General features: G+C 53.1%; 1 protein-coding gene and 1 long non-coding RNA gene across 3 annotated transcripts; both read left to right on the plus strand.

The window, feature by feature from the left end:
* Positions 1-2737: 2737 nt before the first annotated feature.
* LOC140002598 (uncharacterized) lies at positions 2738-8214 on the plus strand. Of its 2 annotated transcripts, none has more exons than XR_011809591.1 (2): positions 2738-3161; positions 3964-8214. It is a non-coding gene; the product is annotated as an uncharacterized lncRNA (long non-coding RNA). The 2 variants fall into 2 exon arrangements; XR_011809592.1 differs by having other exon boundaries at positions 3967-8214.
* A 1257-nt stretch (positions 8215-9471) lies between these two features.
* On the plus strand, positions 9472-13227 carry IRF2BPL (interferon regulatory factor 2 binding protein like). The gene has a single exon (XM_038180056.2). The coding sequence runs from the start codon at positions 10254-10256 to the stop codon at positions 12477-12479; it is 2226 nt and encodes a 741-aa protein (XP_038035984.1). The 5' UTR covers positions 9472-10253; the 3' UTR covers positions 12480-13227.
* Positions 13228-14814: the final 1587 nt, after the last annotated feature.

Raw genomic sequence — 14814 nt, forward strand, 5'->3', positions numbered from 1 at the left:
TTGTACAAAGGCTTATTTTAGCAGAAGCTTCGCAGCTAAAATCAAGTCTGAACATTGCAGTCACCTCCCAGATGAGACGCAGCTGCCTTCTGGGGCCTGGCAGTTCACGGGGTGATGTCACACCCTGCCAGATGATGTCACGGCTGTCTTGGGCTGATGTCACACCCTGCCAGGTGATGTCACACCCTGCCAGACGATGTCACAGCTGGCCTGGGGCAGGGCAGTAGGCTGGGGCAGGGCAGGCTGTGGCAGCTGGCATGCTCGCCGAGCTTTGCAGGCACCACAGCATGACTGACTGCAGCAGAATGATTTAGAAAGAAATCCCAAATGTGCTTTTCAGTAAAAGAAAGAGAAGAAGAAAGCAAGAGAAGCCAAAGAAGAGACAGGAGAATTTGTAGATTCCATTAGTACAGCTATTTCTGCAAAGACAGTAGGTATATGGTGGAAATTATTGGGTCCAAATTGTAATAAAGCTGAATACAGTTTCGGTTATGACACAAGCTTGCAATGAAAGAATTCTTTGAGATCCTGATGATGTCAGGGTGTCGCTGTGTGAGGCATCGACCAGCACAGTAAAGCACGGACCCTTTCTTGAAGCGTGTAGAGGCTAAAGGTACAAGGCCCAGGCAAAGGCAGTGATGTGAAACAGAATGGTCATGCAAATTGTTCAAAGTAACCATACATATGGCAGCTCTGTACTCCTACCAAAAAATATCATGTCTGGGGGAACAGTCGCCAAAAAAAGAGTTTACGTACTTTGAGATCTCTCTCTATAATGTACACATACCCAGTAATTACGTGTGCGTTTTGTGTATGTAATCTAACACTGAGCACTTTTAAAAATGCACACGTCAATGACATGAACCTTTTGTAACTCTACACCCCAGCTAAATATGACTTCGCAGTGTGCATTTTTCTCTGGGCTTCACGAGTACATTCAAAGCATGATCAGCTTGTTTCTTCTGGCATAAATTGTCAGCTGAAGCCCTGAATAAAAATATTGCTTCTTCTCTGTCATGTTGAGAGAGCATATTCCAACTCGCTCACTCTAGGTACAAATGTGTCTGTCACGTTTGAAAAGGTAACAGTTAAATGCATGTTTCTGCTGTCAGAAAAGCAGCAGTTAAACCCTAAATAATATCTATAGGATTAAGATCCAGGAACCTTACTAGAAATCTATATGTAGTTATCTTTCCACATTTCCTCCCTATCCCCTGTCACAGACCATGAAAGAAAATACAAGGAGTGCTCTAGCATGTATGCTTATCTCATTATCTCCATTTTCGGGTAAGTGGAGCGAACAGTTTCACCTCAGTAGGTTTGTAGCAAAATAATACACATTCCTCTGTGCTGGAGGAATGACAAAAGCAGGATTGAGCCCAGAACGGGGGCAGGAGGGGAGAGACGGGAAGGTTTTTTAAAAGAGTTTCCTGAATAATCAGGAAATCCAGTGAGACAAACAGAATGTGTGGAGAGCAAGCCAGAATTATCAAATTACCATGACAACCGTAGGCAAGAACCCAGGGAGAATCAGGTAAAGAAATTACAGTAGAATTACAGTTAACTTCATATTTATTTATTTAAAAAAAAAAAAAAAAAGCCCAGGCAGTCGAGAAGAAATATTTCCTTTGGCCTAGCTCGGGCTGGTTCAGGGGCTCGTGAAACGCAGCCTTGTTTGCGATTTTGGAATTGCTTTGCAAATGTGTACAAGTAGCTTTTAGCTGGATTTGCATATGCAGATTGTTTTAACCAGCAGGGCTTGATGGCAGATACAGAACTCCGAATGACAGATGCCTTAATTTGTTTGGAAACAGAAACTGAAGGAGGATGCAAAAAAGGTGAAGAGTTTGTGTGTGTGCGCGCAAACCTGGGCGGTTGTGTTATTTCTGCAACTCCCTCATCTGACATCTCCCCCGTGCGTTTTTCGAGTGGCCACTTTATTCAGTCCAAACTCAGCTTAACACGATCACAACCAAGAGCCTCGTGAGCAGGGAATCCACCAAAGAACAAGTGAAACTAAAGCGAAGTGAAACTAAAATAAGTGAGAGTGGCGGCGCTCATTGAAAAAGCTGCAGGTTAACCATCAACTGGCAAAGCAGATTATCTGTCGGGTTTCACTTGAAAGCTCGTGGGGTGGAGGTTGACTTCCTTCTGTTTGTTCAGCTTTCATGTGCCGTTCCACGTAATACCGCTCACATATATTGGAGAGGCGAAAGTATACGGTTTGAAGGGCAGACATCCGTGTTTAGAGAAGAAAAGGGGAATTTGTTCATTGGGGGGGGCTGTTGATTTTTCCCAGTTTTAAACAAAGCCCTCGAAACCGATAACGTTCCAGCAGATAAACAAAATTCCCTCGAGGCTTTATCTTTCTTGGGTTTTGCTTATAAATGCTTATTGCTTTCGTATCTGCTCCGAGGACACGGCTGTGTGCCCGCCTCCACCTCTTGCAGCGCTCACAGGGCAGGGATGCGCCCGTTGTGTCCGCCCTGCTGGCGTGCCCAGGCTTCGCCTCGTCACAGCGGTGCTCCGCTGCAGCAAGGGGTCTTCAGGGAACCCAGAGTTATTGCTGTAGTGCCACCAGGGAGAAAGGACATGTGGAAAAGAGAAAGAGGAAAGCAAGTATGAATCCTGGCTAAAATATTTGCCACCTGTGTTTTTATCTGTGCTTGTTCAGAAGTAGATGTGCACGCTCATTTCTGTGCTCAGTCAGGCTGTGCATAGCTCACGGCTGCGTTTATTTTAATCTAGGGGATGGGAACGAGCTGAGATTCACTCTCAGGACTTGCATTGTCACCGAGATCTCTTTTAGACATGCAGTTTTATGTCACACAGCTCGTTCCCTTTACTCCCATTAGCCACACACGGAGCCCACATAATGCGTCTGATCCCGCTAGCTGTCCAGCGCCCTTAATGAGAGCTAAAGGCACCGGGCATGGCGCAAGAGCCCGTGGCAAATTAATTCCTTGCCACCATCTGAAAACTGTGCGTGGGGCTACTGCGGGGAGGAAAGGGGGAGGGCCCTGTGATTATGCTGGGAGATCCTGAACTGGGAGGGAATTCTGCAGAGACCTGGCAGGGAGAAGGTCTCTCCTCCTCCTCCTCCTTCTCCTCCTCCTCTTCCTCTTCATCCTCCCTCCTGGCCTGGCTCCCCAGCTGCACAGGTACGTGCTCATCTCCTTCCCAGCTCTCTGGGGGAGCCACGCACAGAGGCTCGCCCTGTCCTTTCAAACCAGCGCTTCCTGCCCGGCCTTCAAGAGTTAACCTTTTCTAGAACATTTATTTCACCATCTCAGGGAAAGGAAAAAAAAAAAAAAAAGGAAAAAAAAACCCTGCAGAGCTGAGAGGCTGCAGATCACAAGGCCATTCTGATAGCCTCCTGTCCCCATGGCAACAGCAACGGCATTTATCAGTTCCTTATGAGAGCAGGCACAGCAAATCTGCATTGCACATGGCAGCCTTCCAGCCTTTCAAATGAAAGAGCACTTTGAACTGCTGCCAAGTGTGGAAGGAGCAGAGCTGTCAGGACTGCTTAATGCTGGCAGTTTGTACTTGGGAGCCGTTCAGTTCCCAGAATCCCTGGGCCGTGGCAGCCCGCCAGGTACTTAGCGGAAGCTCCAAACTCACCCCCCGACCATTCACTGCGGCGCACTCAAAATTTTCCACATGTACCATGTCACAAGTGCAGACTGTACAATGAAAGCAAACGCCTTCTGCTCGGGATCCTAATTTTATTAATAATCTAGGAAAAAGCAATCGGAGCGGAGTTGGCTGACAGCAGTACAGTGTAGCCACTGTTTATAACTCCGGGTGCGTGTGTCAAATGCGGATTTCATCCTTCAGAAATAAAATTAGCTCTGACAACAGGGGCTGCGCAGCCCCGGATTTGCATGCAGAGCCTGAGAGCAGGGCGATCGGTGGCAGCAGAAGGGAGAGCGTGGTAATTTACAGTGGAATATTTTTTAGCAGGCATCATCAAATGCATAGCAGCGAGGCGTGGAATAGAAAAAGAAGACGGTATTGCTGGCTGGTAAATATTTTCTGCCCTTACCCTCTGCGTTTTGCTGACATTGTGAGAATCTCGGAAGCTGGCTGATGAATGTAGCAGAGATACATGGCTCTTGGTGGGTTTCCTTTCAATGGAGAGTTTTCATGTGAACTTTTTATTGTTCTGCATTACCCAAAGCACAAGGGCTTCTATTGGCAGAGGAAACAAATTGGCACAGTTCTGCCTTTTTTTTTTTTTTTTTTTTAATCTGCACTGAGATCAAGGGCAAGGGCTTCATTTTCCAGCACTAGTCATAAGCCTTTAGCACAAATAGAATGAAAATTGTCTGTCGCTCAGGCAGTTGGACAGGGTTCAGGAAAACTATGTCTGGCACTAATTCCAAAGGGAAGGTTTGGTTCAATCCAGCATCATTAATTTCAGTAAACTGTTTTCACTAGTCTATATCCCACTGTTCAAGAGCTGTTTATTATCTTTTACTAAATAATGCCTTTTGGAGGACGGAGTCATGAAAAATACCTTACACGACGTGTGTGTACGGGTACTCTCGGATGTACGTATCCGTATAAATAGATGCAGTACACATGGATGCACCTCTATTTTTTAACTTTTCCTGTTTTTCTTAACAATTGCTTGTTTCTTACCTTGCCTTCCCGTTGCAAAACACATCTATAATGCCAAACAGAAAATAGTAAAAATAGCCCAGGAGGAGAGAGAGAGAGAGATGAAAAACCCTGGAGCAAAGACAATCTCCACAAATTTGTGAGATTCACCACAAAACAAGGAAATGTAGTGCCTCTTTTTCAGCTCGCAGCTATCTTTGTCTGCTGCTTAAAGACTTGACTTAATTCACCCAGGCAGTAGTGTCTAAAAGTAATACGCCAAGACAGTTAATTTTGGCACTTAGTCTCCCTTAGGAATTTTACCAACAGTCTTTGCAAAGAAAGTAAATGATCTTTTTTTTCCTCCCCGTTTCCCCCCATAGCTCATCTTGATATGTCCTAATAAAAGGAACTGCCTTCCCCTCCCTTCTGTTCTCACCCTTGTCCTGCGGCCGTAACATACTGCGGTCAGTAGCAATGGCAAGCAGCATTTATAACGTGCTCCTGGAGAAAAAGTGGCTCAGGTCTTTTCAGATGGCCTAGTTACAGAGGAAAAGCAGGTTGTGCCCTGTGAAATAACTTTGCAGGCTTTGGCTTCTCCTCCTCCCTTCCTCCCTCTCTTCCTTCCTTCCTTCTTTCCTTCCTTTCCTTTTTCTTTCTTTTCCTTTTCTCTCTCTCTCTTTCTCTCTCTCTCTTTCTCCTTCTCTCTCCTTCTCTCTTTCATTCTCTTTTTTTCTTTCTTCTGTTCTTTCTTCCATTCTTTCTTCCCTTCTTTCTTTCTTTCTTTCTTGCTTTTCTTCCTCTTTCTTTATCTTTCTCTCTCTCTCTCTCCCCCCCACCTTCTTCTCTCTTTTAATTTGCTTCCCCTCCTTCCCACCTCCCCCATTTTTGGAAAACACAGTAAAGTTTTGTTCAGTTCTCAAGTGTTATTAATCACTGGTGGAGGCCAAAAGCAGGGATATTTTTCTTGGCAGCACGTTTTGATAAACAATCTGTGTATGGGGTGAAGGGAGGGGGGAGCCTGTCTTGCTGGTAACTAAGCTAATGTTTGGCAGATTCTTAACTGTCACGAAAGTGCAAGTGGCTCTCAGTGGGAATAGCTTTAAAAAAATGTACTGATTCGCTTGATTCATTATTGTTGATTGTTTACTACGTCCACAGGATGTAAGATGAAAACAGTCCAGGGATAAAGTAAAAATAACAACAGCGGAGGACCCAGCCTCTACGTATCCAGGCACAAAACATACTACCCAGTCCTTAGTCCCTCATGGAGCCAGCAGAATTCATTATAGGTGTCTTACTTTGCACTGTAAGATTTGGCAAAGGTTAACATGCAGAAATCTGCGCTTGCAGACAGGTTTTAAAACCATAGAGACAGCTGTACGAACATCCGCTTGGGCTGGGTCTCAAGGAGAAGCCATAACTGCTTTCTGGGGCAAAAATGGGGCATTTGGGTGGCTGTGGGGTTGCGAAGTTACCTCGGTGTGCAGCCGCAGGGCAGGCACGCCGGGAAGAGTGGAAAGCAAAATTGTGGCAACAGCCACAGCAAAACTGGATGGTACAGCAGGCAGCGTCCTTTGAGAAGTGTGTTGGTGCTGCAGAGCGAAGAGAGAGTAAGGAAGGATGGAAGGAAAAGAAGGGAGAAAAAGGAGGAGGAATGGAGAAAGGAAGGAAGGAAGGGATTGAGGTTAGGAGGAAGGGAGGGAGGGAGGAAGGAAGGAAGGAGGAATTCCTAGGTAGGCAAGCGATCGGCTCTGTGTATGTCAACAAGGCTCACTACCTGAAGAATGGTAGGAAAAAACAGAATTATAATGAGACGAGAACTGAAACGATAAACAGAAACACGTAATTACACTCCTATTCTTTGTAACTAGGTGTTTTGACACTTGCTGGCAGCTCCTGGTAGAAGACAATGTTGTTTAACTTTTAATTTGACAAAATTCTGCAACTCCTTCCTGAAGTGTTTGTGTTTTCATTTGCTGAACACACTCCCTTTACCACCAAGTGCTCTGCTCATTGCTAATCTCTGCGTTGTTTTGAAGCCAGTAATTTGATTGTGACGGATTTTATTTTATTTGCTGTACTGAGGTAAATCCATGTAAATCACACTCTTGGGAGTGCTCTTCCCTTCTGGTTCTTGCATTTTTTTCCAGCCGTAGCTGCTGCTTTGACCAAAGCTGCTGGGGAAGGAGCCGTTTCTGTAGGTGAGCGCCTCCAGACGGAGCAGCTGCTGTGCCCGCTGCCCCCATCAATGCCGCAGGCACGCAGGAAGGAGTTAAGCTGGGAGCATTCAGGGCAAGGCCCAAACTGCCCAGATCATGGGCTCCTAATTATTTCTGCTTGAGCACTTCAGGCCTGTCCTATATTCCGCGTAATTAACACTGGGCTGCAGATCAATAGCCAGCAATACTCTCGCATCGAGGTCAATGGCAATCCCAGCGTTTTGGGACGCTCGTGCGCGGTGGCACGGAGCAGAGCCTGGCAGACCTGGGGTTTGGCCAGGCCCGTGGATTTTGGCCCTTTTTCCTTCACGGTGCATTGCACCCTCTGCTAGTTGGACTACAAAAGGTGCTGGCCAACTTACATGCTCCATGTTTCTATGATCATTCCGACTCCTTCGCTCAAATCCAAGCTTCACCTGCTGCCCTAACGTTACGCAGATGCTTGTGCCCGTTTGTAATACAGTGGGTGAGAGGAATCAAGGGAAAGGGGTTATTGGGTGGCAGTCTTTATCCTAGCACTGAAAGGAAGGAGTTAGTAGATGTTACTTCTGATAGCGAAAATTAGATTCTGGGTCCAGTGGGACTCCTGGCAGGTCGTAAACTTCGGGCACTCCGCGCGGGATCGCCATGCAAAGTGCTGACTCGCCTTTCTGTGCAAAGAGCAATACGTACGCATCAATTGTTCGCTGCTCCAGCTCCAGCTCTCCTTGTGCTTCCTCCCTCTTATTAAACAAGCAACTGTCTTTTTTTTTTTTTCTTTTTCCCCTTTCTCCCCCCTCCCATGCTATTTTTTGTTTGCCCGCTTCTTTCTTTCATTTAGCCAGATCAGGCACCTGAATGGCTTCATTGTTTGGGCTTCCTCTTTCCCTCCTCCAAACGTAATTTTAATTCCTGGATTATTTCAGAGCTAAATCAACACCAGCCACGTTCGGTATAAATCCAGCGAGACTGATCTGGATTGCCCCTGCCCCGCCGCCGGTGTGGTGAAGGACGGGGAAGAGGGAAGGTGAGCAGCAGAGCGTGCCGCTACCCCGCAGGAGCCGCGCTGCCGTGGGTTTTAGCTCCGTCACGTTGCCACCGTTCAATCTATTTTCCCCTAACAGATGAGATTGATCCTGACAACTCGTTCCCTGTGAAGGTGCCACGGCGTGGCATTTATTTGCATTTACATTGCACTTCTCTTCATCAATCAGCTCGCAGAGATCGCCGCCGCTGCTAGCCGTATTGTTGCCGTGCTGACACTTCAGCCTTAAGTGCTGCTTGCGTAATGGCACGGTACGTGCCCGGGACCAAAGTTTAAATCGAGGTTTAATCATTACGGAAAAACAAACATATTTCCACGACTGTGTATCCTGCAAGTAAAAGTAAAGGCAGCTTGGTCGGGTCACAGATGCTAATCTCTGCTCTTTCTCTATTCACAAACTATAAAGGGAGTTGACAGCACCTGTAAATGGTTTGCTGAGGCTAGATTATATCTAAGGTGATTATTATTTACACCCACTATAAAGACTGCTCTTGTGAGCCAAGAAGTCTGTTCCTGGGAGGTGAGTGTTACCAAAAAAGGCCTTTCTTGCAGGAGGGTTCAGTGGAGCGAGGAGCCAGGGCGAGGGGCGGCCGGAGCACACCGAGCTCCTTGTTGTTTGTGCTGGGTTTGAGCAGCCCACGGAGCGAAAGGCAGGCGGGATGTTCTGCGAGCCCGCAATCCTGGCGTTCAGGACGCAGCCCCGGCTCTCGCAACCTGAGTTTTTAGCGCAGGGCCGACCTTTTCCACAGCCCACTTCTGCTTCTCCCATGCAGCTCGAGGCGGGGCAGTGCGAGGAGCTGACCGCAGCGAGCATGTGCCCGCTCGCTCAGCTCAAGCCACCCCGGCACAGCAACCCCACGGCCGCGGCTGGGGCGCAGCGGCTGGCAGCGAAGGCGTTTCCTTGCCCGGAGGCGCCTCCGCGATGCCCGCAGCCGTGGCGGCGCTGCGAAATCCCCCCCCCTCCGCTCCTCTTCCTCCCCCAGGGCTCGCTCCCAGCCCGCTCTCCCCGTGCTCGCCGCTTCCCCTGCAACCTTCGGGGGTTTCGCCATCCCCCGGGGGTGCTGCGGGGCCGCCACCGCCGGAGCCCCCCGGGGGGCGCCGCAGCCGGCAGCGGGGGCGCGGCGCAGGCGCTGCGCTGGGGAGGAGGCGGCGGCGGCGCGCACACGCCGTGCACGGAGCGCGCGGCCCCGCGGCAGCTCGGGGGCGCGCCCGTGACGCAAAGGCAGCCCCGTGCCAGGCCGGGCCGCCCCGCAGGGCGGCGGCTGCGGCTGTTGGGGGGGGGGGGGGGGAGGAAGAGGAGGAGGGGGAGGAAGGCTGCGCCTTTTGTTTTTGGAGCGGGGCTGCCGGGGGGGGGGGTTAAAGGAGCCATTTAAAGGAGGAGGAGTGGGGGGGGAAGGGAGGAAGGCGTGTGCGCGCACAGCGCCGGGGAAACCCAGTGTCCCCCCGCCGCTCAGACACACCCCGCCCGGCCGGGGGGGGGACACCAACACCCCCCCCCCCCCATACACACACACACACACACACACAGCACGCCGCCGGGCCGTGCACGTGCTGCCCGGGCACGGAGAGGCGGGGGCGCGCCCGGCGGGCACGCGCCCCGCGCAACAAGTGGGGCCGGGGGGGAAGGGAGCGGGGGGCGGGCGCTCGGCGCTGACGCGGGGGGCCCCGCCCGGGTTCAGCCGAGCCGAGCCGAGCCGGGAGAGCGGCGGGGAGGAGGAGGAGGAGGAGGAGGAGGAAGGGGGGAGGAGGAGGGCGGCGCGGGGGGAGCGCGGCGCGGAGGAGGGGGCGCGCAGGGCAGGCACACGCGGCGGCGCGCAGCAGCAGCACCCCGCGCTCGGACCGCGAGCAGCGGCGAGGATGTGAGTGCGGAGCAGGCGGCGCCGCCCGGCACGCTGCTGCCGCCGCTGCCCCCCGGCCGCCCCCGCTCCGGGTCGCCGCTCAGGACCAGGAGGAGCCGCCCCAGCCCCGCCGAGCCGCAGCAGAAGCAGCAGCAGCAGCAGCGGCGGCGGCGCTCGGCAGCCGGCGGACCGCGAGCGAGCCGGGCAGCCGCGGCGGGTGGAAGGTGACCCCCCCCCCGCCTCCCTCCGCCTCCTCCCGGAGGAGGAGCAGCGGCGGCGGAGAGCTAGAGAGCGCAGGGAAGCGGCTGCTCGGAGGAAGAAGGCGCCCCCCAGCCCAGCCCGGCCCCCCGGAGGAGCCGGCCGAGCCCTTCCCCAGCCCGGCGGCGGGACCCGGCGGGAGCCGCTTCAGGAGCGGGCGAGCCCCCCGCCGCCCCTCGCAGCGCCGCCGGGAGCACCGGGAGCAGGTACGGAGCCCCCCCCCTCCCGCCGCAGCAGCCCGGGGGGGACGAGCCAGCCAGCCCCTTCGCCGGCGGCAGCGGCAGCAGCGCCCCGGCCAGCGGCACCATGTCCGCCGCGCAGGTGTCGTCGTCCCGGCGGCAGTCGTGCTACCTGTGCGACCTGCCCCGCATGCCCTGGGCCATGATCTGGGACTTCACCGAGCCCGTGTGCCGGGGCTGCGTCAACTACGAGGGCGCCGATCGCATCGAGTTCGTCATCGAGACGGCCCGGCAGCTCAAGCGGGCGCACGGCTGCTTCCAGGACGGGCGCTCCCCGGGGCCCCCGCCGCCGGTGGGCGTCAAGGCAGTGCCCCTCTCCGCCAAGGAAGCGGCGGCGGCGGCGGCCCAGCAGCAGCTCAACCATGTGGACGCCTCCTCCAAAGCGGCCTCGGCGGGGCTCGCCCAGTCCAGCCTGGATCGCTACGGGCTCAGCGCCGCGGCGGCCGAGCAGCGCAGCCGCTTCGAGTACCCGCCGCCACCCGGCAGCCTGGGCGGCAGCCACGGAGCCCGGCTGCCCAACGGGCTGGGGGGCCCCAATGGCTTCCCCAAACCTCCCGAGGACGGGCCCCCGGAGCTCAACCGGCAGAGCCCCAACTCCTCGTCGTCGTCCTCCTCCTCCCGCCGCGGCACGCACGGTGGGCTGGTGTCTGGCCTGCCCCCGGGGGCTGCGGGTGCCCAGCTGAACGTGCCCCCCAACCTGCTGCCGCAGACCCTGCTCAACGGGCCCGCCGCCTCCGGCGTGGCGCTGCCCCCACCGCACGGGGGTCTGGGTGGCCGTGGCGGTGGCGGGCCCCCGGCCCCCTCCGCTTCCTCCCAAGGGGGCACCTGCGGCGGGGGCAGTGGCGGTGCCGGGGGTGGCGGTGGCTCCTCGTCGGAGGCCTGTGGCAAGCGGCCGGGCTCGGTGTCCAGCAGCGACCAAGAGCGGGAGCTGAAGGAGAAGCAGCGCAATGCCGAGGCGCTGGCTGAGCTGAGCGAGAGCCTGAGGAACCGGGCTGAGGAGTGGGCCAGCAAGCCCAAGATCGTGCGGGACACGCTGCTGACGCTGGCCGGCTGCACCCCCTACGAGGTGCGCTTCAAGAAGGATCACGCCCTGCTCGGCCGTGTCTTCGCCTTCGACGCCGTCTCCAAGCCAGGCATGGACTATGAGCTGAAGCTCTTCATCGAGTACCCCAGCGGCTCCGGCACCGTCTTCTCCAGTGCTTCTGGCGTGGCCAAGCAGATGTACCAGGACTGCATGAAGGACTTCGGCCGCGGCCTCTCCTCGGGCTTCAAGTACCTGGAGTACGAGAAGAAGCACGGCTCTGGAGACTGGCGGCTGCTGGGGGACCTGCTGCCCGAGTCGGTGCGCTTCTTCAAGGAGCTGGTGGGTGCAGACATGCTGCCGCAGCCCTACCTGGACGCCAGCTGCCCCATGCTGCCCACGGCCCTGGTGAGCCTCCCGCGACCGGGGACTGGGGCTGGCGGGGCTCAGGGCACAGCCGCTGCCTCCAGGGGCCCTGGCGGTGGCGGCGGCGGTGGCGGCGGGGCCATGCGCAAGAGGAAGGCGTCTCCTGAGCCCTCGGACTCGGCCGAGGGGGCCCTGAAGCTGAGCGACGAACAGCAGCGGCAGCAGTGGATGGCCAGCCAGAGCGAAGCGCTCAAGCTCACCATGTCGGCCGGGGGCTTCGGGGCGGTGCACGGCGGGGGCCCCCCGCCGCCCCCGCCGCCGCCCCTCGGGCCCCACTCCAACCGGACCACGCCGCCCGAGTCCGCCCCCCAGAACGGACAGTCCCCCATGGCCGCGCTCATGTCGGTGGCCGACACGCTGGGCAATGCCCACTCGCCCAAGGACGGCAGCTCGGTGCACTCCACCACGTCCACCCGCAGGAACAGCAGCAGCCCCGTGTCGCCGGCCTCCGTGCCGGGCCAGCGCCGCCTGGCCTCCCGCAACGGGGACATGAACCTGCAAGTGGCCCCTCCTCCCCCCAGCGCCCACCCCGCCATGGACCAAGTGCACCCCCAAAACATTCCGGACTCCCCCATGGCCAACAGCGGGCCCCTGTGCTGCACCATTTGCCACGAACGCTTGGAGGACACCCACTTTGTTCAGTGCCCCTCTGTGCCCAGCCACAAGTTCTGCTTCCCTTGTTCCAGAGAGAGCATCAAGGCCCAAGGGGCGACGGGCGAGGTCTACTGCCCCAGCGGAGAGAAATGCCCCCTGGTAGGTTCCAATGTGCCTTGGGCCTTCATGCAGGGCGAGATCGCTACCATTTTAGCTGGGGACGTTAAAGTGAAAAAGGAGAGAGACCCTTGAATAGGAAATCCAATCCCTTCAGACTCCTGAAGATGTAGAATTGTGAATATAACAAACTGCAAAAGTTAGTCTTATGTATAGACATTATTTTCGTCGTATGTTTCTATATTTTGAAACAAAGGTATGTACTCTTCTTCATTTGAAGGATAGAGCTGGTTTTTGTTAAACAGAATATAATATTGTTTGGTTACTACATAATACCTGTTCTCATTTCTTTGGCAGTGTGTTGGCTAGGTACAAAGTTAATAGCCCTTAGCGATTACCTGCTGCTGGTGTGTATTTTTGTAAATGTATGCACTTCTCTGAAAGAAGAAGAAAAACACAAAAAAAAAATACAAAAAAAAAAATTTTTTTTTTGCCAAGGCCAGTGTTGATGCCTAAAAAAATTGCTACAAAAAATGGTGACAGCTTATGTTTTACAAGCCCTGAGTGTTAGTCTCTCACTTTATTTTTTTTGTTTTCGTTTTTTGTTTGCAAAACGGTGGGGTGGCTCTGGGGGGAGGGTGTTTTTTGTTGCAAGTTTGTAAGGAAAATGTTTCAGTTTGTTTCTATTGATCTGAACGTTTTTAATCTTCATGTGTTTTTTGTTTTTGCTTTTATTGATGCACGGATGCTTTTGAACAGTAGAGCAAAATGCTGTACATGAGAAACATGCTCTGTTTGTCCTTTATACATTTCTGTAGTTAACAGAACACTGTAATGTGCCTTGGAGCTTAGTAAATTGTAATAAATTCAATTGATATTAATACTTCTCGAGTAGCAAGCTTTATTTTTCCCGGAGCTCCGGCAGCGTGAGCGTGCCGTGCTGCCTTTTTAAAAGTCTCCATTATCTCGAGAGCCTTTGGTTCCTTGTGATAATTGTGGCACTGGTACGCACACTTTCGCATACGTGTAGTGAGCCGATGATGTTGATGGTGTTATCAAACTTATCTAAATCTTGGCACGGTGCCTATTTGCATTTCACCTTTAATGTTGCAGTAACAGTTGCTGACTAAGCATTTTCTATTTACTGTTTCTGCATCTCATTTCCTCCTCCCTTCTCTCCCCCCCCACCCCCAGCTCTCCAGCTGCAAGCAGCCTTTGCAATGCAGCCTGCGTCCATTGCCTGTGCCCTTCCGTAAGGCTCGAGATTTGAAACGAAGCCCTCTTTCCCCCCCCCCAAAAAAAAGGCAAAACAAAAAAGCCCAGCATCACGTGGTTAATACTTTTAGCTGATTTTTACAAGTGGCTGTCGAGCTCGACGCTGGCCAGAGGCTTGGCGAGGCAGGGCTGTAGCCGAGCAGGGCGCAAAAAGGGGCAGTGGGGAGCTGCCCTGCCTGGGAACTGGCTTTTGCTTTGGGGGACTGGGTTGGTGATCTGAGCTGTTGTGTGCTGTGTTTTCAGGTGAGAAAGCTTCCTGTAAAGCGCTGAATTGAAATGCTTTCCCTCTGGCGAGGCTCGTTTGTGATTCCTGGTGTAATTAACTGTTTGATGTGACACTGGCGTTTTGTGGGGACTGGGGAGCAGCGCAATACCTGTGAGGTGATCAACAGGCAAAGTAAATACGCGGGCCTCACACTAGCTAGAAAAGGCAAACAAACCTAATGTGAACTTTGTCCTTTCCAATGACTCAAATGGAGGAGAGATTTTTTAAAAACAAAAAACAACAACAACCTCGGAACAATCCCAGCAGCACAGCTTTGCAGTTTGACCAGCAGAACGCAGGGATTTCCAGCTGTAAGAGTGTCAGAGGGATCAGCTCTGAGTTTTACTGAACAGTAAGGATTCCTCCACCCTCCAAAAATTAGATATATATGCACAAAGAGGTACTTTTCAAAAGTCTGGATGGCATTTGGTATCCAATTGCTCTTTCTTCATTTGTATTCCTGCTGGAAAGGCTAACTGCAATGGCAGAAGCCTTGAGAACTGTATGCTTAGTGTGCATCTGGCTCTTGGCTTTCTCGTGTAGCTGCATACTCCTGTGTTTGGGGGTTATGTTCTCAGATTAATTCTTCTGCATCACAAAATTTGTTATTTCAGCCCATACCTTTGTATATACATGCCATTTTCCCCCCCTAGTGATATGCTGCTGCTTAAAAATCTCAGAACGTCCTGTTCTTATGTAGTGAATGTAGGTGAATAATGCAGAGCAAGACTGTTTTGAGCTAATTATTGCATCCAACCTATACCTTAGTTAGAGTATGGATTTGTACTGATCCTGCTTTAAATTATTTTTAGGCATGCAGTTACCAGCCAGCTTTTTATGACCAAACCAAGCGATAGGGGGATTTACGTTGTGGGTTAAGGACTGGCAGAGGAAAAAAAATCGTAGACATGCAAGAGATTTGACTTTAAA

Source organism: Anas platyrhynchos, chromosome 5 (genome assembly GCF_047663525.1).
Source record: "Anas platyrhynchos isolate ZD024472 breed Pekin duck chromosome 5, IASCAAS_PekinDuck_T2T, whole genome shotgun sequence".
In the NCBI taxonomy this organism is placed as follows: Eukaryota; Metazoa; Chordata; class Aves; order Anseriformes; family Anatidae; genus Anas; species Anas platyrhynchos.